The 22,566-nt window shown below is 43.6% G+C and overlaps 1 protein-coding gene across 1 annotated transcript in view; it reads left to right on the top strand.

The window, feature by feature from the left end:
• Positions 1 to 260: 260 nt before the first annotated feature.
• The window catches only part of LOC102971103 (adhesion G protein-coupled receptor E2-like), a 22,871-nt gene continuing 565 nt past the window's right edge, over positions 261 to 22,566 (top strand). Inside the window, exons 1-17 of the mRNA XM_042978419.1 lie at positions 261 to 393; positions 1,400 to 1,450; positions 1,715 to 1,837; positions 3,636 to 3,791; positions 8,414 to 8,560; positions 8,790 to 8,836; positions 8,959 to 9,036; positions 9,448 to 9,625; positions 12,906 to 13,013; positions 13,201 to 13,421; positions 13,613 to 13,792; positions 17,254 to 17,448; positions 17,734 to 17,969; positions 18,260 to 18,326; positions 18,740 to 18,831; positions 19,676 to 19,844; positions 19,930 to 20,040. Coding sequence (XP_042834353.1) covers positions 363 to 393; positions 1,400 to 1,450; positions 1,715 to 1,837; positions 3,636 to 3,791; positions 8,414 to 8,560; positions 8,790 to 8,836; positions 8,959 to 9,036; positions 9,448 to 9,625; positions 12,906 to 13,013; positions 13,201 to 13,421; positions 13,613 to 13,792; positions 17,254 to 17,448; positions 17,734 to 17,969; positions 18,260 to 18,326; positions 18,740 to 18,831; positions 19,676 to 19,844; positions 19,930 to 20,040 — 2,190 coding nt within the window. The 5' untranslated portion in view covers positions 261 to 362. The remainder of the gene's footprint in view (positions 394 to 1,399; positions 1,451 to 1,714; positions 1,838 to 3,635; positions 3,792 to 8,413; positions 8,561 to 8,789; positions 8,837 to 8,958; positions 9,037 to 9,447; positions 9,626 to 12,905; positions 13,014 to 13,200; positions 13,422 to 13,612; positions 13,793 to 17,253; positions 17,449 to 17,733; positions 17,970 to 18,259; positions 18,327 to 18,739; positions 18,832 to 19,675; positions 19,845 to 19,929; positions 20,041 to 22,566) is intronic.

Genomic DNA, 22,566 nt, shown 5'->3' with positions numbered 1-22,566 from the left:
TAGGCAGTAGTCTTATTCAACAATGGTGAACTGCATCATTGGCCGGGGACCCACAGATTTACTCTTTTGGAAAGACCCTTTAATTAGATTCACCATCACTCGCTCTTTCATCATTAGAAATGAAGAAGAATCAGCAAGGTGGCTGGCCATCCAAAGAGTACTAATGCTAGGCAAAAAATAAAAAGGAGAAGAGGGAGATCTGATAAGTTTAAATTGGTGGGGGAAAGGGAAGAAAGCATTCAGGCTAGCTGTTTCTAGCTAGTCAGTTCTTCTAGGGCATACTTTTGCTTCAACAGGAAATATTATTGGCCCACAGCTCAAGATTGAATTCCCCCACTGCTCAGGCTTCATGTTGCTGTACCATGAAGGGAAGATACTTTGCATTTCATTCAGGTAGGTAGAATTGTGAGAATCTTAAGACCATTTTAGTGTTCTCTATACCTTTGGAAAAACTTCTTTGTCTTTTGCTTGATTCATAGCTTGCTCTTGCATTATTCTCTTGGAAGATAATAACCCCAAAAAAGGACACTTTTTAATTCTATTAATCTTTCAAAGAAGGAAGTGGTTTGAATTTGCAGCTAGGGGAAAATGTGGGACTTATTTGGGTATTTCTCAATTTATGATCTACATATTTTTGTTATTATTACCTGCAAGTGGTTTTGTTTTTAGAATAAATCCTGTGAAATAATATGGTGCCTGAAATTTGCCTCCAAGTTATCCAGTGGGGGCAGGGGCTGAGTAGAGGTGTGGACGAAATAAAAGTAACCATAAGTTGATGATGATTGGAGCAGGATGATTGAACCTCACGGGTTGAGTTGACTATTCTTCTACTTAGAGTTTTCTATTAAACTGAAAAAAGAATTTTTTAATCTAGACCAAGCTGCACAAAGCCACAGAGCCAAAGAGTGGCAGAACTCATTCAAATTTAGTTGCAATCAACTCCAAGAACAGTGGTGCAGTCTCAGGCCAGCCTGGAAGTGAAAATGGATTCAAACCACTTCAAAAGAAGAAACATCCTGACTATAAAGAACAGATATTAGTATCTGAATGAAGACAGGCAGATCTGAAATTTTCCTCATAAGATGTATCTCGTAAAATTGATGGGAATTGATGTTCTAATATGTGTGCCTGTTACTTTCCATTTGTGTAGATTTTGATTCCTATACTAAAAATTTACTGCTATCAAGTCCTCAGGAGCCTTCTGGAAGATAAAAGGGAAAACATGCACCCCCTAGGTCCTGTGGGAAAGTCTAGGAACCTGTCCAGAAGGAAACACTGGGATGCTTTAGAAGCCATGGGGCAATAGGGGAGAGTCACCTTAACCAGGTTGTAGCACCTATTTGTGTGGGAGGTTTGGATTTCATTCCTCAGCCATATTTACCTTCTTTCTGTGTTCTAGGGCTCTGTGTCCTGCTAATACCATTGGGAGCTATTGCCCACAAGAATGGAGGTGAGTGTGCTCAAACAGACTCTACCCATTACCTGAAGCTGAGGGAAAGGACGTTGCACTAGCAAGGGCTTTTTCTCGGGAGTGCTCTTCTTAGGCTTTGAGAAGTTGACCCTGCTTCTCCCCCAGACTTCCAGTCCATTACCAAGGACAATTCCTTGTATGAACACAAGCATTGCTTTCTTCTCCTCCCTCCATCTCCTTATGCCCCACTGGGAGTCGGCATCTTCTGAGAGCCTGCAAACCCATATGTCCATTCCCCCACAGCTCCCTGTGCTCGGTGCCCACGGAATGCCCACTGTACCAATGCCAGCTCCTGCCGCTGTGATCCTGGATTCACTTCACTCTCTGGAAAGGTCATCTTTAGCACCTCCTCGGAGGTCTGTACAGGTAAAGAGACTGAGAGATCGTAGAGGGGGTCATCACAGAGGGGGTCCTTAGAGGAGTCATCACAGACTCCTCAGCCCTTGAAGCAGCACTTGATTTCATTGTCCAGGGCAGGAGAGAGAAGCCAAGAGACAGGCAATCAGGCCTCATGGTCAAGGAGGATAGTGTTAAGAGCTGAGGATTTGGAGCTGGACTATCTGAGTTCCAGATTTTTTACTGATCAGCTGTGCAAGACCAAGCAAATTGTTTTATGTCCCAGGGCCTCAATTTCCTTCTCTGTAAATCAGGGACAATGATAATATCAACCCATTTAGTTACGTGTTTTAAATCAACATATAAATGGAATCCATAGAGACAGAAAGCAAATTGGTGGTTGTCAGGTGCTGGGGGCGGGAAGAATGGGAAGGGACCACTTAAATGGGAAAGGGAGTTCTTTACTTTTAATTTTTTTATTTTAATCCCATCATAGTTAACAGTGTGATATTAGTTTCAGGTGTACAAGTTAGTGATTCAACAAGTCTATATATCATTATTCAGTGCTCATCATGAGAACTGTACTATTAATCCCCTTTACCTAAAGGCGTTTTCTTTTGGTGTCATAAAAATGTTCTGGAACTAGAGAGAGGGAGTGATTGCACAACATTGTGAATGCAATACATGCCAGTGAATTGTTCACTTTAAAACAGTTGGTTTTGGTATGTGAATGTCACCTCAAGAAAAAAATACGTAAATGATAAATTAACACATGTCAAACACTTAGAACAGTGCATCGCGCTTGAGAAGAAGCCAATACATTTGCTGTTGTGGTTGTTGTTGGCTGTTAATTGGTCAAAGACAGAGGCAGCCTGTTGAAGGGGGAGGTCAGGAAGGACCATGCAGCCAACAGAGATTCTGAATGTTCCACAAACCCTAGAGCTAACTTGCCGGGAACTCCCTGTAAGCCATAATCTCAGTTCCTCCATCCAAAAATATCCACATGCAACCTCAAGCCAGATGGCCATTTGCCATTTGTAAAGCACTATTTCCGAAATTAAAATTAATTTGAACTACATAATAACCAGATGAATGGATACTGTTATCTCTTCCGATTTGTAGATAAGGAAGCTGAGACTTTGAGAGGTGCTTTGTTCACACTCACACAGATGGTCATAGAGCTGGAATTCAGATAGGGTTAATTTGAATTCCACAAATCTCTCAAAGAAACGCCGTCCCTGAAGAAGTTCAAATCAGCCCCTTGAGAAAGTCAATGTTGGCACCATTTTATAAATGAGGAAACTGAGCCTTGAGAGGTGAAACCATTTGTCCAAAGGAAGAGGAAGAAGCTGGGCCCATGGTTCAAACTGTTGCATTCTGATATCTGTCCAGTTGGTCAAGAGTTGGATAAAATGTGAAATATCCCTACTATAGAACATCTATAGGCATTAAAATTATTTCTTGTTTTGATGTGGAAAAGTAGGCATAAAATATTCTAAGACCCCAGAAGAATTTGTATATTCCAAAAGCTGTGTTCTGAGTCCACAGGAAATTGATGAAAATGTAATAGTGTTCTTTTCATAATCAGTAATGGTGGGTGACAGGTACATGTGGATTTATTATACTGTTCTCCATTTTTAAAAAACTGTTGCAGTCTCGGTGGTGGGATATTTAAATGTCATTGGAGTTTTCTGATTTCCCAGTTTTCTCCCATAAACACGTTATTTGGTTCAGAAAGAAAATGCAAGGGGTCAAATCATCTGAATCTGGTTGCTACCTATCCTACCAGAGTTTTGGACATTGTTAGAAGTTCTCACTTGTGTTCCAGATATCAACGAGTGTGGCCCACCTTTATACATGTCTTGTGGAAGCCTTGCACATTGTCACAACGTGGAGGGGAGTTACTACTGTGAGTGTGCCCCTGGGCATGAGCTCCTTTCAGGAGGCACCAAATTCCAAAGCGAGAAAGAGAACACTTGTCAAGGTAAGTGGCTTCTGTGTCACACATTTCCCCCATGCCCACGACCAACCTCATCCTGTCAATTATTCCATAGGTCTGAGAGTCCAGAAGAGAGCACTCTTGGGTCTCTCATGGGCTCCTTCCTCCCATTTCTTGTACTTGTCCAGACTTACAATGCCCTGTGAAGGTATATCTAGAAAATTCTTTATTGCAACATTGTATACAATAGTTAAGGCTTGGAAACGGATGACTTCCATTAATGGAGAAGAGTTTCACATATTACAGGATAGCCATACAATAATAAGCTTCAGAGCCCTTTTTTATCAACTTGTTTTTCTTTTTGATGAACAGTTCTATGAATTTTAATGTAAGTACAGATCTGGGTTACCACCACTACATTCAGGAACCAAAACAATTAATTACATTATTCCAAAACATTCCTTCATCCTGTTTCTTTATAGGCACTACGCCACCTGCCCTGGCAACCCCTCATATACAGATATTTTTTCCACCTGCACCACTGTCTTTTGAAAATGTCATATAAATGCAGTAATACAATATGTAGCCTTGTAAGTCAGATTTCGTCTACTCAGTGTAATGTTTTTGGAGGTTTATCCATATTGTTTTGTGTATTGATAGCTCATTCCTTTTCCCCCCGCTTTTGATACGCCTATTTTCCAGAAAGAAAATTGGCTACAGTTATTTTGCATTTACAATGACTGTTTTCTTTTATCTGGATCTATTTATCCAGGTCTTGAGTTTGGCTAATAATACAACTGCGTAAAGTTACTTCTAGATTCACATGTCACAGGTTAGTCCACAGATCGTTGTTTTATTACTTTTTAATTTTTTTAACATTTATTCATTTTTGAAAGACGGAGCGCAAGTGGGGGTAGGGCAGAGACAGAGGGAGACACAGAATCTGAAGCAGGCTCCAGACTCTGAGCTGTCAGCCCAGAGCCCGATGTGGGGCTCAAACTCATGAACTGCGAGATTATTACCTGAGCTGAAGTTGGACGCTTAACCGACTGAGACACCCAGGCACCTCCACAGATCATTGTTTTAGAGGGATGCATATAGTAACTTTCATTTCTGGCTTTCTGTTAGAATCACCCTGTATTTTAAAAAATAGAGATTCCGGGGCGCCTGGGTGGCTCAGTCGGTTGAGCATCCGACTTGGGCTCAGGTCATGATATCGCAGTCTGTGAGTTCAAGCCCCGCGTCGGGCTCGGTGCTGACAGCTCAGAGCCTGGAGCCTGCTTCGGATTCTGTGTCACCCTCTCTCTCTCTTCCCCTCCCCCACTCATGCTCTGTCTCTCTGTGTGTCAAAAATAAACATTAAAAAAAATTTTTTTTTTAAATAGAGATGCCTGGGATCCCTCCCTACCTGAGATGCTCTGAACCACTCCTGGCATGGAGCTCAGATATAGATATTTCTTCAGAGTTCCAATGTTAATTATGATGACTAGTTCATTCCTTTTTATTGCTAAGTAATATTCTATTGTATAGAATTGGTTTATCCATTCACCCATTTGGGTTGTTTCCAATTGGAATGATTAAAAATAGAGCTAAATGAGATATCTCTTGATAAACTAGAATTCTTCCCAAGTTGTTTTAAATAGAAAAATATGCCACGGGATGGTACTTATAGTATGCCAATGGCTTTGTTTGTCCCCTATCTTCCTTTTTCTTAATTTCAAGCATGTTTCCATACATATATTTTCATCTTAAAACTTTTCAAGCAGTAGTCCAAAAAGTAAATACTACTTTGTGGTAGTATTTAGACAATAATTTTATCATCGGTGTGATTTGATTGCCTACCATTGCTCTGAGCTCTATGCCAGGCACTGTTACTCCAACACTAAATAAAGCACAGGCTGTGTCTCCTGGAGTTTTTACTCCAGTAAGCAGACAGATCAACATACAAATACAATATAAGTCAACAGTCACTCTTGGCAAAGCATCCACGTCTTGGGAAAACAATGTGTTTCTCACCACTGTACCCCAGTGCCTAGCACATAGAAGGCGTTCTGGAAATAACACGTAAGTGAAAAACTGGAAAGAGTTCATCATCACACAAGGTATGAGCTGTGGCCACACCTTGGTCTTGTCGCTTGGCCTTGATTTTGGCTAAGTTTTTACAATCTCTGGTCTTGGTTTCCTTATCTACCCTTGAAGAGATTGAGTTTTTTTTTAACTTTTTCTTTAAACCTGAATATTAAGTTGTTTATCTTATAAAACTGTGTAAAATACACTTTTAAGAAAAGCTTCATGGACTTATATTAACTGAGGACTTTTCAATCCATTATTAATTTTCATACTAGCCATTTTGTATTTACACAGTTGTTTGACCCATGTTTGAAAGTATCAGAAATGACTAAGAGACAAGGGATGTTTAGTATCCACAAAGAGAAAAGTAAACTAAATTCAACGTTGAATTTAATATTCAATGATTCAAATCATTTCATATTAAAATGTGACAGCAATGTATTTGCTCTGAAATGGTTCAACTTTCAGGTCGCCTGGGTAAAGTTAAGTGTCCAGATCTTGATTTAGGCTCAGGTCACAATCTCACAATAGTGAGATCAAGCCCCGCATCAGGCTCTGTGCTGGGCATGGAACCTGCTTAAAATTCTGTCTTTCTCTGCTCCTCCCCCACTCACTCATTCTCATAGGTGATCTCTCTCTGTTTCTCATTCTTTCTCAAAAAAAAATATATAATTAAAAATTTTTTACATGAAATGGGATCACTTTTAAACCTCAACCTTACTGGGAGCATGATGCTGTTTGTAAGCTACTCACCATCCCTAAAGTAGAAAAATCTTGGGGCGCCTGGGTGGCTCAGTCAGTTAAGCGTCCGACTTCGGCTCGGGTCACGATCTCACGTTCCGTGAGTTCGAGCCCCGCATCGGGCTCTGGGCTGATGGCTCAGAGCCTGGAGCCTGCTTCCAATTCTGTGTCTCCCTCTCTCTCTGCCCTTCCCCCGTTCATGCTCTGTCTCTCTCTGTCTCAAAAATAAACGTTAAAAAAAAAATTTAAAAAAAAAGAAAAATCTCTGACCTTAAATTGAGAGAAGCATCTCCTACCCCACTGTCTAGGGTACAAACAGAAAAAGCTGTATCAAGTACTGTCCTAGCTCCACTCTCCTGGTTTCTAAGTTAACAAAAGAGGATCAAATTTCTCTCCTAATTAGAAAAGACGGAAAGATAAGTTTACAGCCAAGTGGATTTGAGGACAGTCACATTTACTCAATGCTGTGACCACAATCACATGCCTTCCTCATTTTTCAACCACAAACTGCTCTGAGAAGGAACTTCCCTTGGGTGGGGAGATAGCAGGGATGCCTGAGATATTCTGGGGCCAAAGCAAGTTCCTTCTGGGTATGGCATTTAGAATAGGTCTACCACCCACCCAACAGGCTACAGGCAATGCTGAAGTGTGTGTACGCCCAGAGCCCTGAAGGGTAGAGCTGGCGCCACAGAAAAGTGAGGGGTGGCATTAGCCAGTGGGGTTAGGGGCTTTTTGAGCTGACTATGCATACCTCCCGATTACCCATCAGACTCCTGCAGCAACGCGAAGGGCAGATACCAACATGACTTGGCTGGAAGCGATTCCCAGGCTCCTGGGTGAATCACTGTATTAATTTCTTATTACTAATATAACAAACTTAGTAGTTTAAAACAGTATAATATATTCTCTTACTGTGTTGAAGGTTAGAAGTTTTAAGTGGTTCCTTCTAGAAGCTCTAGGGGAGAATCTGTTTCCTTGCCTTTTCTGGCTTCTGGAAAATGCCTTCATTCCTTGGTTCAAGGCTCCTTTTTCCCCTCTTCAAAGTCAACATCATATGTATCATCTCCTCTCCTCTCTGACCTTCTCCCTCCCTTTTATAAGAATCTTTGTGATTATATTAACTGCACCCATATCATCAGGATAATCCCCCAACAAGAGACTTAATCACCAAGTTCAAAATTTTCTTTTGGATGAAAGATAACATAATCATAGGCTCCAGGAATAAGGACTTGGATGTCATTGAAGGGGCCATTATTCTATCTACTACACTCACCATCCACAAGCAGCTCTGATCTGAATATCACACATATACACACAAAGTTCTCATCTTGGCAACCTTGCTTGAATGTAGAGGCCAGCCAACTCCTTATGCGAAGGGCCACATCATAAATATCTTGAGTTTTTTGGGCCACAAGGTCCCTATCACAACTACTCAACTCTGCCATTATAGTGTGAAAGCAGACAGACAACACATAAATGAATAGGAGTGGCTACATTCCAATAAAATTTTATGTATGGATACTAAAATTTTAATTTCATATAATTTTCATGGGTCAAAAAAGACAGCTCTTCCTTTGATTTTTTATCTTAGCCACTTAAAAAAATCCTTTACAGAAATAGGCAACAGCCGGATTTGGCTGTGGGCCATGCTTTGCCAACGCCTGCTCTGTCCGAGGTGGTGGTTGAGTAGAGAGTGCTATCACCAGATGGTATCCGTCCATTGAAGTTATGATGGAATCTTCGATGCCTGACCTTGAAAAAGATGATGGAAGGTAGTAAGGCTGGACTTACTGAGTATAGGAGAGGCCTGAGCAAGGCCTGGATAGGGGACTGATCCTTCTCTTTTGTGTCTCTAGATGTGGACGAATGCAGCTCCGGAAAACACCAATGCCACAACACCACCCACTGCATCAATGTGAAGGGCAGCTACAGATGCTACTGTCACCATGACTGGGTGGCCAGATCCAGGCCTCTACATGGTCTGAACTTCACCATCTGTGAAGGTATATAGTCCAACACACACACATGCATACACACAGATGCACACGGATGCATGTGCATGTGTGTGTGCACACACTCTTGCACATGAACATCCGTGTGAACACATGCCTTCACAAAACAGAAACCATGCACATACATGCATTCCACATGTATATGCAGGTGCGCACACACACATACACACACACACACACACACACACATTAGTGGTGCTTCTGCCTCTTTTCCCTGCAGAAGTCCCCTTCCCCTCATGGACATCACCTTCTGGAGTCAACAGCCAGGTGAGTGGAGCCTCAGCAGAAGACTAGAAGCAGAAAGATCTTCAGCAACCATCTTGTGTCCACCCTCTCCCCAAACTCCCACTTCAGGCTCTCTGACCTGCCTCCATGTCCCCTTTCCCCAGAGTCTCTCCCACTTCTTTGACAAGGTCCAGCAGTTATCCCAAGACTTCAAGCCAGCTTTGGCCAAGAACACCATCCAGGTAAAGTCAGAACCAGGAAAGAGGCCAGGTGTGGGAATCCCATAGAGACCTGGGTCACTTTGGTAGGGATGTAGACAAGCTCCTATGTAGTTGACACTGCAACTGGTCCCTCACCCATGGTGGAGAGAAGGCTATCTAGAAGCACTTTTAAAGACACCCAGGTGCACTAATTTATTTCCCTATTGGCTGGTTCTGGGCTTTGGGCTTATGTCATCCTTGGCCTTTCTGACCCAGGTTGACCTCTAAGTGGCTGAGATCTAAGCAACAAGGACCATCCAAGGAATCCAATTCAGTGCCATTGTTACCCTCCAAATACCCAATGTCTAGGGTCCGTTCTCTTGGGCTGAATGGCCAGGTCTTCATGCAACCCATTTGATCCATTGCCCACTGGCTCTTTGTCCCATCCCCCAGGACCTCATGCAGGAAGTAGATGAGCTGCTGGAGACCCCAGGGGACCTGGAGACCTTGGCCCCCTCAGAGCAGCACTGTGTGGCCACTCACCTGCTCGTTGGCCTGGAGGATGTCCTGAGAGTGTTGAGCAAGTTGCTGCCCAAAGGGCCACTGACCGCGCATGCTCCTGCAGGCACAGGTAAGTATCTGAGTATGCTTCAGGCTCCTGCTCCCTCTGTTCACCTTCTCACTCTCCCCTCTTCCTAGAGACTGTCCCACTGGAGCCAAGTGGCCACACTCACATCTCAGGATTTTATTTAAAATAATTCAGAAAATATTCTCCTATCATAAAATAAACTCCTGTGGAACTCAGTCTTTTATTTGTTTTAAGCAAAAAAGTTTCAGATTTTTTTTAAAGGATAAGTAAAAAGAAGCATATACAAATATCAGTAAGTCTATCATTACATCGTTTATATAATTACCACAGAAAATTGCAACAATGAGGTTCATAAAAATAAGGTATTCAAAAATAAACTCAACACTACCTGGAAATGAAGAAAACGCAATTAATCTTGAAAAGTTGAAAATTACATAATATTATCTGATCTAATTTTAAGTATAACCTTAAATAACATTGTACCAACGGTTTCATTGTTAAAACGCATGCTTATTTCTATGCAGTTTTTCCCAGATTTTTCAGCATCCATACTACCCAGGAGATGGCAAAGAGAATTAAAAGCTGGCCACAAATATTTGATTCTGATTCCTGCATTCTCAAATAGCCTGGTCATTGTTTAATATCTTTCCATCTTTGTGGACTCCTTTTGCATGCATTTGGAAAGAATTGCAATCATTTTATTCATGGTTTTATCTGGGACTCAAAGAAAGCATTTCCAGACTAATTTCACCATATGTAGATGGCAATTACCAGGAAGACTTACCTCATTCAGGTGTTTTTCAACAGTGTTACTGAGATGTAATTTACCCAACATAAATTCACCTATTTGAAGTGTATAATTCAATGGTTTGGGCATATTCACAAGGGTGTGCGACCATTACCTTGAAATAATCTTAGACATTTTCATCACGCCAAAAAGAAACCCCATATGCATGAGCGGTCACTCCGCATTCCCCACAACCCCCAGCCCCTGGCAGCCACCAACCTGCTTTCTGTGTCTATGGATCGCCTATTCTGGACATTTCATATAAATGGAATCATACAATCTATGACCTTACGTTATTGGATTCTTTCACTCAGCGTACGTCTTGAAGTTCAGCCATGTTGTAGCTTATATCAGTATCTCATTCCTTTTGATTGACAAATGGTATGCCTTGATAAGGTTATGTACATTTTATTTATCTTTCTATCAGTTGATGGACATTTAGGTTGTTTCTGCTTTGAGGCTATTATGAATTAACACTCACAGACAAATCGTGCGAACGTATGTTTTCCTTTCTTTGGGGTAGATATCTGACGGTGGCTTTGCTGGGTCATCTAGTAACTCTACGTTTAATATTTTGAGAAATTTCCAGGCTGCTTTCCAAAGTGGCTGGACCATTTACTTTCCCTCCAGCAATGGATAAGCATTCTAATTTCTCCACATCGTTGCAAACACTTGCTGTTTGGGAGGGCAGGTGATATTATAGCCATCCTAGCAGGTGCGAAATGGTATTTCATTCTGGTTTTCATTTTCACTTACCTAATAACTAATGGTGTTAAGGATATTTTCATGTACTTACTGGCATTTTATATATCTTCTCTAGAGAAATGCCTATTCAAGTCTTTTGCCCATTTTTTAAAGCTTTTATTTAAATTCCAGTTATTTAACATACAGTGTAATATTAGTTTCAGGTGTACCATTTAGTTATTCAACACTTCCATACAATATCGGGTGCTCATCACAAGTGGCTTCCTGAACCCTCATCACCTATTTCACCCATCCCCCCCCCACCTCCCCTCTGGTAACCACCAGTTTGTTCTTTATAGTTAAGGGTCTGTTTCTTGGTTTGCCTCTTTTTTTCCCCTATGAACATCTGTTTTGTTTCTTAAGTTCCATCTATGAGTGAAACCGTATGGTATTTGTCTTTCTCTGACTGACTTATTTTGCTTAGCATAGTACACTCTAGCTCCATCTACCTCGTTGCAAATGGCAAGATTTCATTCTTTTTTTATGCTGACTAATGTTCTCGTGTGTGTGTGTGTGTGTGTGTGTGTGTGTGTGTGTGTTTGTGACACCTATTCTTTATCCATTCATCAGTTGGTAGATGTTTGGACTCTTTCCATACTTCAGCTACTGTAGACAATGCTGCTATAAACGTTATGGTGCATGTATCCCTTTGAATTAGTATTTTTGCATTCTTTGGGTTTTTAATTTTATTTATTTTTTAAAATCTTTTTGTTTAGAGAGAGAGGGTGTGAGTGAGCAAGGGGCAGAAAGAGAGGGAGAGAGACAGAATCCCACCCAGGCTCTGCATTGTCAGCTTAGAGCTCCAAGTGGGGTTCGAGCTCATCTTTGGGTATTTTAATTGGGTTATTTGTCTTATTATTGAGTTGTAAGAACTCTTTATATAGTCTGGACACCAGACCTTGTCAGACTTCGAGTGGCAAATACCTACATCAGATTTAACAGCAGTGTTGTTTATATTCAAATTTGGAGCATCTGTGATTTAGAGTTATGTCGTAGACTCCGGGTCTGGAGTTCTCTCTTGTCCAGCAAGAAAGCGGATGCAGGATTAAAATGTGAGAGAGACTAGTGTCCGGGGAGGAGACAAGAGCACCGAGTAAGGGTCCTTGCTCCATTTTTATTAGGATCAGAAGGCTTACAAGCGTGATGGACGTGCAGGAAGAGACAATGAAACCGTGAACAAGGCACCTTTCTTTTGCTAATCAGCTCCACACTGGGCAACTTCATCCTGCCTTGTTAACCCATGGGTGCCAGCTCAGGGAATTCCTAAGCTTACTACCCACAGAGTTAGAATTGTCATTGCAACAAAAGCCTTGCCTTGTCTGTTAGCAGTTTCTTCCTTTCCTTGAGATGATGCAAATTCAGTAGAAAATTTTCTTAAAAAGTGCAATCTTTGGAAACATTCTGATTTTCAGCTTTTAAAAATAGTCAAAGGATGCCTGGGTGGCTTGTTAAGAGTCCGACTCTGATTTCAGCTCAGGTCGTGATCTTTCGGCTTGTGAGATCAAGCCCCACGTTGGGCTCTGTGCTAACAGCATGGAGCCTACTTGGGATTCTCTGCCCTCCTCCTCTGCCCCTCCCCTGCGCTCTCTCTCTCTCTCTCTCTCTCTCTCTCTCTCTCTCAATGAATAAACATTTTGTAAATCCTCAAATAACGGTATTAAACCAGCCACATCACTCTTATTTCATACTTAAAATTCATGTGGTTTATCAGCATACCAAAAAGATCTAATTCCAATACTGCAAGCAGTAGCCTGACTTCTCCCATCCCTCGTGCCATTGCCACCACTACAGGACTGTCTCTGACGGTGCAGGACCAAGGAATCGGGGATGTCACCTTGGGCCAGAGCCAGGCAAAGATGCAGCTGAAGTGGGATGTGGCACAGGAATCCAATGACTTGGGTAATGACTGCAGTGGGGAAGGGAAGTCCCCTGAGACCTTGCGATGGGACCAGACAGCCAGGATGTGACACAGAATTAAAGATTAAAGGAAAGTGTAGGGTGGGCGGGGCTACAGGGGAGAGTCCATTTGAGGAGAAAGGGGCCCTGGCAGCGACCCTGACATGTCATTCTTGGCCTTGTTCTGCAGGTCCTTCTGTGGTGGGCCTCGTCTCCACTCCAGGGATGGGCAAGTTACTGGCCGAGGCGCCCCTGGTCCTGGACTCTAAGCAGCAGACAGTTCTGCGTGAACACAGGGACTTCCTGGCAGGAGGCTTCCCTGTCCTGCTCTCAGATGTCGTCTCTGCCTTTGTGAGCAACAAGGACACCCAGAACCTCAGCTTCCCCGTCACCTTCATCTTCTCCCACCGCGTGAGTCCTGGTGGAATGGGGCTGTGGCTGGGCAAGGAACTGGTCTGGGTCCGGGGCTCAGCCTCACTGTCGAGATCACCCTTTGTGTCCTGGGGGCCTCCCCCGTGGGCGCCTCCTTCCCCCAGGAAAGCCCTTTGCAAACCAGCTTTGGATAAGAGTCTCCAGCTCCCACCGACGCTCTCTTCCTACAGTCGGTGACGCCCGGGCCAACGCAGAAGGTGTTCTGTGTCTTCTGGGAGCACAGTCAGGATGGATGTGGTCATTGGTCCACCACGGGCTGCAGGATGGCGGCCACCGGAGATGCCAGCACCACCTGCCAGTGCTCCCACCTCAGCAGCTTTGCCGTCCTCATGGCCCACGGCCACATGCAGGTGAGATCCCTGAGAGAGGCCATGGAGACAAGGATGCTAGAGACTACAGGCAACCAGAAAGGAAAGGATGTGATGGGAGAGGTCAGAAGGGACCCAGGAAGATCAGCATCGAGGACCAAACCATCGTCCTTTCCTGGCCGGGTGACAGGGTTACTCCTTCTGGGGTGGGGGAGGCGGGGTAGGTGGTGGCACCAGGAATTGAGATCCTCCCAGGTGACAGCAGGCAGATCAAAATGAGAACTCTTTTAACTACATGGCCAGGCCTCATGGGAATCCAGACCAATTCAGACAGCACCCTCAAAACAGCGTGTTTCCTCCCACCATTTCAGCAAAGAATAAAATGTGGTGTACAAGTGTTCATGGTTACATTTCTGAAGAGATGAAAAATATTCACATGGTTGAAGGAGTAACATTGAAAAGTCTCTTTCCCACCCATGGCCCCCAGTGATCAGGGTTCTTCTTAGAAGAAATCTCAGTTTCTTCTGAGTACTTTTAGAGATATTTTATGTATAAACAAGCAAATGCATATAATGTGTAATTTTATTTTCACTCCAGGCATTGCCTACATATTCATTCTTAGGCATTTTTTCCATTTCAAATACTTATGAGATTCTGTATCAGTACACAAAGAACTTGACCATTCATCTTTAAATTACACAGCTTTCCATTCTGTGGATGTTCCATACTTTAGCAAATCTCCAACGACAAACATTTTTTGCAAGCTTCAGTTTCTGCAAAGTTGCAATAGCATTGCTATGTCAGAGTAATAGTTCTAACTTTGAGATACATACATTTAATACACACATATAATATCACCAGGTATCAGTAGCCACCCAATGGATTCCTTTACATTTTAAAGTTGGGTAGCGATACTGTCATTCTTGGCTAATCACCCCACCCAACCATTCAAAGTGTTTCTTTTAAGTGTTTAGATTTGACTCTTCTTTCATTTTTGAAAATACGCCTTGAAATATACGTTCCAACATTTGTTCTCTTCATTGATTTGGTTTTCTTCATTGAAGACCAACTCTGCATGTTGTGGCTCTCATTTACCTCGCTCTCGTATTTCTTGTTCTTCTGATTTCCTTTTGCCTCTTTCTTTATATTAATTTAATTTTGCCCATTTTTTTCATTCCTGTTCTATCTCTTAAACTGTACTTCAGTAGGGTCCATTCTTAATATGAGCTCTTCAAATTTTGTCTTCATTACTGCAGGGGTTTTTTTTCTTCCACTTCTTTATTGTGTTTTTCTAATGCACAACTCCACAAGATCTCTCTTCTCTGAGGCCTTGTATCTCTCCTTTCATTTCTTGCTTATAAAGGCAAGAGCTCCCTTACATGCTTTGATTCAGAGTAAATAATGTCACAACTTTTAGCTGCCCCGTGTTAACAATTATTTGGTGAGTATTCCTTACTTAAATTTTTTACTCTCTTTCTCCTTTTTTGTGATATTTTGTATAGATTTTGTGTTTGTTCCATTTAATTTTTTTGTGATATTTTGTATAGATCTTGTGTTTGTTCCTTTTTATTTTTTGTGATATGTTGTATAGATCCTTTCAATCACTTATGATTAAGGCAGATGGTGTTTCCTGGAGGAATTATTTCCAAGATATTTATGTAAAAACATGTTCAGGGTTTTGTGATTTTTATGTAACTTTTAAAAATTTATCTAGGGGTGCCTGGGTGGCTCAGTTGGTTAAGCGTCCAACTTCGACTCAGGTCGTGATCTCACGGTTCGTGAGTGCCAGCCCCGCATCGGGCTCTGTGCTGACAGCTCAGGGCCTGGAGTCTGCTTCGGATTCTGTGTCTCCCTCTCTCTCTGCCCCTCCCCCACTCATGCTCTGTCTCTCTCTGTCTCAGAAATAAATAAACATTAAAAAAAATAAAAATTTATCTAAGCAAAATTAAATGTCAGCAGTAGGGTTTCCATGTACAAAACCTGTTTTCCTCCACAACCAGAGCCAAACTTCTTTAAACCAACTGGTGGATGGAAACTCCTGCCTACATCATTCCCACTATTGTAATCATGACACAGATTATTCTGGTTTCCTCCAATGTATACTTCTAGTCAATCTTCTCTCATTTTAGCTTCTCTTCCAATTATTCCCTAGTTTTAGAGAAAGTGGAAATGGTGGTTTTGGTTTTATTACATTTGTGGCATTTGAATTATTTCCAAGAACAGGTGTGTGTGTGTGTGTGTGTGTGTGTGTGTGTGTGTGTGTGTGCATGTACATGTGAGCACATGTGCACATGCAACCTTTGGGCCACCATTTTCAATACCAGAACAATTGACTTTTTCTTTCAAACAAGGATTACCTTTAAAACGTGATAAGTACTACAATTTGTAATGAATCCTTAGCAATGGGGAGAGATGGGAGGGGAGTGGGGGAAACAGATAATTGTCTGTGTTTTTGTGGTCTGTGTTATTTTTCCCAGCCCAAGAATATGATTATTTTCTAGCTGACCTGGTACAAATACTCAGGAAGGTGCTCTCGGGTCACTGGGATGGGTAGGACTGAAGCATCATTTCCAGGAGAGCAACCTGTAAAACTAATAAACATAGTGATACACAAATTTCAGCATCGAAATACAACCCTAGTAGGTTCAAAGGCTTGATGTCTTGAAGGAGGGTTATCCTATCACATAGGTACAGCTGCGTTTATACAAGCTTTATTTCTAGAATCACACACTCAAGTAACTCATTTTTTTAACTGATGTTATTGGAATACAATATATTTGCAATAGAAATCCGATTATAAGCATACACTTTGTAAGTTTTAACAGTTGTAAAAAACCCATGCTCTAAAGGTCACTGAGCTGGTAGGACTTTTCCGTAACCTCAGAAAGCCCTCAGGAGTCTTTCAGTGCTCCCATCCCGAACCCCAGGAAACCACAGAACTCATTTTGTTGCTACAGTTTATTTTGACTGTCCTAGAGCCATTCAGTAGAATGGAATTGTTCTCTTTTGTTCCTGGCTCTTCGGCTCAACATTCTATGAGACTCTCTCATATTACTGAGTGTAAACATAATTCATTCCTTTTTATTGCTATATAGCATCCCAACATATTACTCTACCACAGATTGTTTTATACCACAAACTGTTCTCCAATTATTGGGCATTTGCATTTCTTCCAGTTTGGGCTATTATGAATAGAGCTGTTATGAAAATGCATAAACATTGGTCTTATGGACATTCGTTTTCATTTCTCTTGGTAAATACCCAGAAATGGAGTTGCTGAGTCCTATGGTAAGTGTGTGTTTAACATTAATGTATGTTCAACTTTATAAAAAACTCCCAAACTCCATTCCAAAGTAGTTGTTACCTTTTACATTCTCACACAGGAGTGTATGAGAGTTCCAAAAGTTCCATTTTGCAACATTACTATCAGTGTGTTTAAGTTTTACCATTATAGTCTATGCTTTTAGAGAGGTGACTGTGATCTCATTCACGGGTCTGAGCAGGAGGATCCCATGCTGGCTGTGATCACCTATGTGGGGCTGGGCCTCTCTCTGCTGTGCCTCCTACTGGCAGCCCTCACCTTCCTCCTGTGCAAAGCCATCCAGAACACCAGCACCTCGCTCCACCTGCAGCTCTCCATCTGCCTCTTCCTGGCCCACCTGCTCTTCCTCACGGCCATCGACCAGACCAAGATCAAGGTACCGACACTGCCACAGAGGACCCCCTGCCCTGAGCCACGGGATGCTCAGTTCGTGGAGCCCTGCTGCACTGATACCTTAACACAATATCGTTGGGTGACAGGGAGGCTGGAGGGGTAAATAGCCTATTTCACGTTGACTGATGAAGCAGAAGACAATCCTCTCTCAACAACTCGACCCTATATATATATATACGAGTTCTCCCCGCTGGAAGGTATGGGAGGGGTCCTGGGGCCACCCTCCTCCCTGACAGTCCCTCCTGGTGACTCCTTCCTCCTCCCCCAGCTGCTGTGCGCCATCATCGCGGGGGCCTTACACTATCTCTACCTGGCCTCCTTCACCTGGATGCTCTTGGACGGTCTACACCTCTTCCTTACGGCACGCAACCTGACGGTGGTCAACTACACCAGTGTGAGCAGGTTCATGAAGAGACTCATGTTCCCTGTGGGCTATGGAGTCCCGGCTCTAATCGTGGCCATTTCTGCTGCATCCAGACCTTCCCTTTATGGAACACCCACCAGGTAAGCAAATTCCCACTGCCCCTATCTTCTCCAGCACAACTGTGGCCATCATAGAACCAATAGCGATTTAATTTCCCCCGAACATGATAGGCAGAGGAAAGGTCAGTGCCCACTCCGAAGACATCTCTCTGATGGAATTTCGTGTTCCTTCAACTGTTTTTAAGTCCTTAAGATTTAATTATTTCAAATGTTCATTATGAAGTATTTAATCATTATATATTACACATTCTAGTGATTCTTTATCCACAAAGGTCAATGTCCTCTTGAATCACTTCTCATCTCTCTCTTAGATGCTGGCTCCACACAGACAAAGGATTTGTATGGACCTTCCTGGGCCCCGTCTGCACCATCTTCTCCGTGAGTAACACATGACATCAGAGCATCCTGCCTGCCAAAGTGACGGTCATTCAAAGACCAGGTGTACCAGGAGGGTTACAGGCAGCGGGAGCAATCATTCCAGTTGGCCCAGGACTGATGAGAGACCCCCCCCCCAAGGATGCAGGAATTTCCATTGCAACAACAGGACTAACATGTTTCCTGAGACCTGGGACTTTCAGTGCTAAAATTGGGAGTTTCCATGCGAACTGCATCGAAGTGCTCGCCAAAGTTACAGGACAAACACATGCCTGAGTTACAGGGTGGTTGGTCTAGTCTTCTAGGACTTCTACAAAAGGCAAAAGCTTCTTACCTGCCGGGTTAGGTGTTAGATGAGCTAGGAGGATGCTTACCAGATGTGGAGTGAATTTAATACACCTGTGGGCCTTCTGCAGATTAATCTGGCCTTCTTTCTGATGACCTTCTGGATAGTGAAAAACAAGCTCTCCTCCCTCAACAGAGATGTGTCCACCCTCCAGAACACCAGGTGAGGAGGAGTCAGAGGAATGTCCCCCATCCAGAGCATTATCCTCAGAGCTCCAAGGATCTGATGTCCAGAGAGAATGGACTTTGTCCTGATACACAGGGATTGCTTCCAAGCCTTACATAGCAGGTCCTGAGAACATTTCTATCCTCACAACACACTCAAAACATCACATAACAGTTCCCAGAACCCAGCGTACCCTTTCATGGTCATGCCTTCATGCGTTTTAGGCCCCCTGCCTTCCCCTTCTCTTGCCCCACGTGAACGCAGGTTCATCAACCGCATGTCACTTCGTCTAAGAGTTTGGGAATGTCCTTTCCTTTCCTCAACTTTGCACAGAATCAGTGGCCTCTATTCTGGGCAAAGCACATTCTGGGTCAGGTCATGGAGAAGGTGGGGACAGGAACAGCCCTGGATGGGATCTGGGCAGAAGTACCTCACTTCGCAAATGTTACAAGTCATCATTTGTTTTTGTCTTGCCACCAGACTCTAAGGGCTGTGGAAACAGAAGTCTTGTCTTGGTTGTTCTGAATGCCCAAGCCCCAGCCTAGGGCCAGGGGCACAGAATGTTCTCGACAATGTCAGCTGAACAAAATTAGGGGTCTTCCTGAAACATCGTGACCTTTTTGAAACTCACATTCTGGAGTGTCACTACCATCCCTAGTCCTAGTCAAACTGCCGTCCCTGACCCAAACACCATTTCTTTTTATGGAATCATCGACGATAAAGATCCAAGTTGATCGCTACTCAGTAGGAAGCATCCGTGGAGTGGACTTGAAAACAGGTGGGGAGGGGAGGGGGCTGTTGCTCCCGGTGCATCACGAGCCTCGTCTCTCCTCCTACCCAGGATGCTGACATTCAAAGCGACGGCTCAGCTCCTCATCCTGGGCTGCACGTGGTGTCTGGGCGTCCTGCAGGTGGGGCCAGCTGCCCGCGTCATGGCTTACCTCTTCACCATCATCAACAGCCTGCAGGGAGCGTTCATCTTCCTGGTGTACTGCCTCCTCAGCCGGCAGGTACCACGGTCCGGCCCCCATCCAGGACTCTTCCTGTCCCCGCCCCGCCCAGTGAGCTGACCCAGAGCGTGCTTCGCCCCTGCAGGTCCGGGAGCAGTACGGGAAATGGTTCAGAGGGGTCAGGAAAGCCAAAGCCGAGCCTGAGAATTACACGCTCTCAAGCGGGGCCGTGTCTGATGCCTCCAAGCACAGTGCGGTAAGATTATGCAGTGTTCCCAGAGCACTTCCCTAGCCGATCCACTTGGGCGTCTCCTGCCTGCCTCACTGGACAACCTGGGCAGATAGCAGGGGATGCCCTAGGAGGGCTCATGCCTGGACTCCCTTGAAGGCACTTCCCTGTCTTGAAACGAGCTCTTCCTATACTTTCACTCGCTGAGCTTCTATGTTCACAGCGACCCTTGCACACGACTGTCCTCTTTCCCCACATTTGTGGAGCACCCACTTTGTGCAAAATGTTGCATAGGGTTTCTAATCGTGCTTGGTGAGAAGATACAAATGTAGATACTTATAAGCAGAGAAGGAAGCTTGGTCAGCTAACTAATCAGAAATGAATGGTGTGGAGCAGATCGTTAATGCTCAAAGTGCACAGAGCCATGCACATCTTTTCTCCCAGGTCATTCCAGAGAGACTCACGGGCTTTATATAAATTATGCAAGGTCTTCAGCCTCCTCTACTTTCTCCCAACTTCATTCCCCACCCCCCATCCTCACCCTGCCTGGCAAGTCATCTACACATCTCTCCCCAACTTGCCTGTCCTCCCTCTAAAACTGTTCCTTCCCAAATGGTCTAGTCATCAAAATGTCATCCTTCAAACTCTTTCCTCCTCCCAGCAGATGTGCGTGCTGACTTCTTCACAGAGAAAACACAAGTCAGCAGGAAGAAACAAGGTTACTTTTGCACTCTCAAAAACACCAGCCATTTGGCATCTAGTTCACTGTGTTCTCATTCCCTCTTGTGACCGCACATAGACAAAATATGCCTCCTAGTTTTGAAGGCTAATCCCTCCACCTGTACTTTGGTTCCTGACCCTCTCGACTTCCCAGTGACTTAACATTACGGTTCACACATTTTATCTCTGGTATATTGGTTCTCATGTTCTCAACAGCTGCATTGTAACACATTACATGTCTCACTTACTCTGATCTATTTTAATTTTTTTTTATTTTATATATATATATAGAGAGAGAGAGAGAGTGTGTGTGTGTGTGTGTGTGTGTGAGTGGGGGATAGAGGCAGAGGGAGAGAATCTTAAGCAGACTCCACGCTCAGTGTGGAGCCCGGCTCAGGGCTCGATCCCATGACCATGGGATCATGACCTGATTCAGAAATCAAGAGTCGGATGCTCAACCAGCTGAGCCACCAAGCCACCCCAAGAAGTACTAATGTTTTATTTATGCTTCCTTCTTCTTCTTCCTCTTGATGTTCGAACCTGGATTTTGCCTCCATCATTGCACCAAAAGACCTCTGTCTTAGGCCACCAACGGTCTCTACTTACGAATATCTTTTGGTCCTCTTAGCGGTCTTAGCAGCATTTGGAACCCTTGGTGTGCTGGATGCTGTGATGGCTTCCTCCATGTCACAATACTCCTCTCGGTCTCTGGCTTCCGCGTGTCCACACTCCCTGGAATATCGCTATCTTTCTGCATGAGCTTGCTCCATCTCCTTTGTATTTCAACCACTCTACCGGGCTGGGTCCTAAGAACACTTCTGTTCTCATAGTTTGGTACACAATTTTAAGACATTTATACATAAATGTATATATATTAGCATTTAGCAAAGTTATTGGGTACATTTCAAAGTGTAGATCATGAGTGGCTTTGTAAAGGAGGGGAAACGCACATCCACATGTGCCTAGGGATTGGAAGAGGCAGCCATGGGAGGTAGGGGAGGTTTTCCCTACGTTGCTGTATATATACGTTGATAACATTATTTTAAAAAAGAGAATATCCACATACTTGTGATTTGAAAAAGAAAAAGAAAATTCAAAGTTGCCATAAAGCATAAAGAAAGACATTCACATGATGTATATAACTCTCTCATTCTCACTTTAAAGTGCTCACATCTAGGGGTTCCTGGGTGGCTCAGTTTGTTGAGCACCCAACTCTTGATTTCAGCTCAGGTTATGATCTCACAGTCGCGGGATCAAACCCCACCAAAGGCTCCACACTGAAAGTGATGTCTGCTTGGAATTCTCTCTCTCCCTCCGGGTGGTCAGTTGAGTGTTTGACTCTTGATTTCAGCTCAGGACATGAACCCAGGGTCGTGGGATCGAACCCTGAGATGGGCTCTTTCTTCGCTGGAGCTTGCTTGGGATTCTCTCTTTGCCCCTCCCCCACTCGTGCTGTCATGCTCTCTCTCTCTCAAAACAAAAACAAAAACAAAAAAACCCTACAAAACAAAGTCCCAAGCAGAAATCCCAGATTGACCTTCTCCCACACTCTTAGGGTGTTTACAGCTAGGAAATTCAGTTTGTACCGACCTGAGTTTAAATGCTGGCTCAGCTATTTGCTGGTTTTTTCACTTTAGACAACTGTTTTATAGCATACATCTTAGCTTCCTCATTTCAAAACCCTCTCACTATCCTCCCTGACTCTTTCTGGCACTGCTCCAGATTTTCCCCATCCGGCTCCTCCAGAAGCCCACCCCTCCCACTCCACCCCGACTCCTACCCCCCCCCCCCCGCCGTCCCCTCCATCGGGTTCGCATTCCCCCATCAGGACCC

The sequence above is a fragment of the Panthera tigris genome, chromosome A2 (assembly GCF_018350195.1).
Source record: "Panthera tigris isolate Pti1 chromosome A2, P.tigris_Pti1_mat1.1, whole genome shotgun sequence".
In the NCBI taxonomy this organism is placed as follows: Eukaryota; Metazoa; Chordata; class Mammalia; order Carnivora; family Felidae; genus Panthera; species Panthera tigris.
The sequence above is the reverse complement of the archived record's forward strand: the minus strand, read 5'-3'. Positions and strand labels throughout refer to the sequence as shown.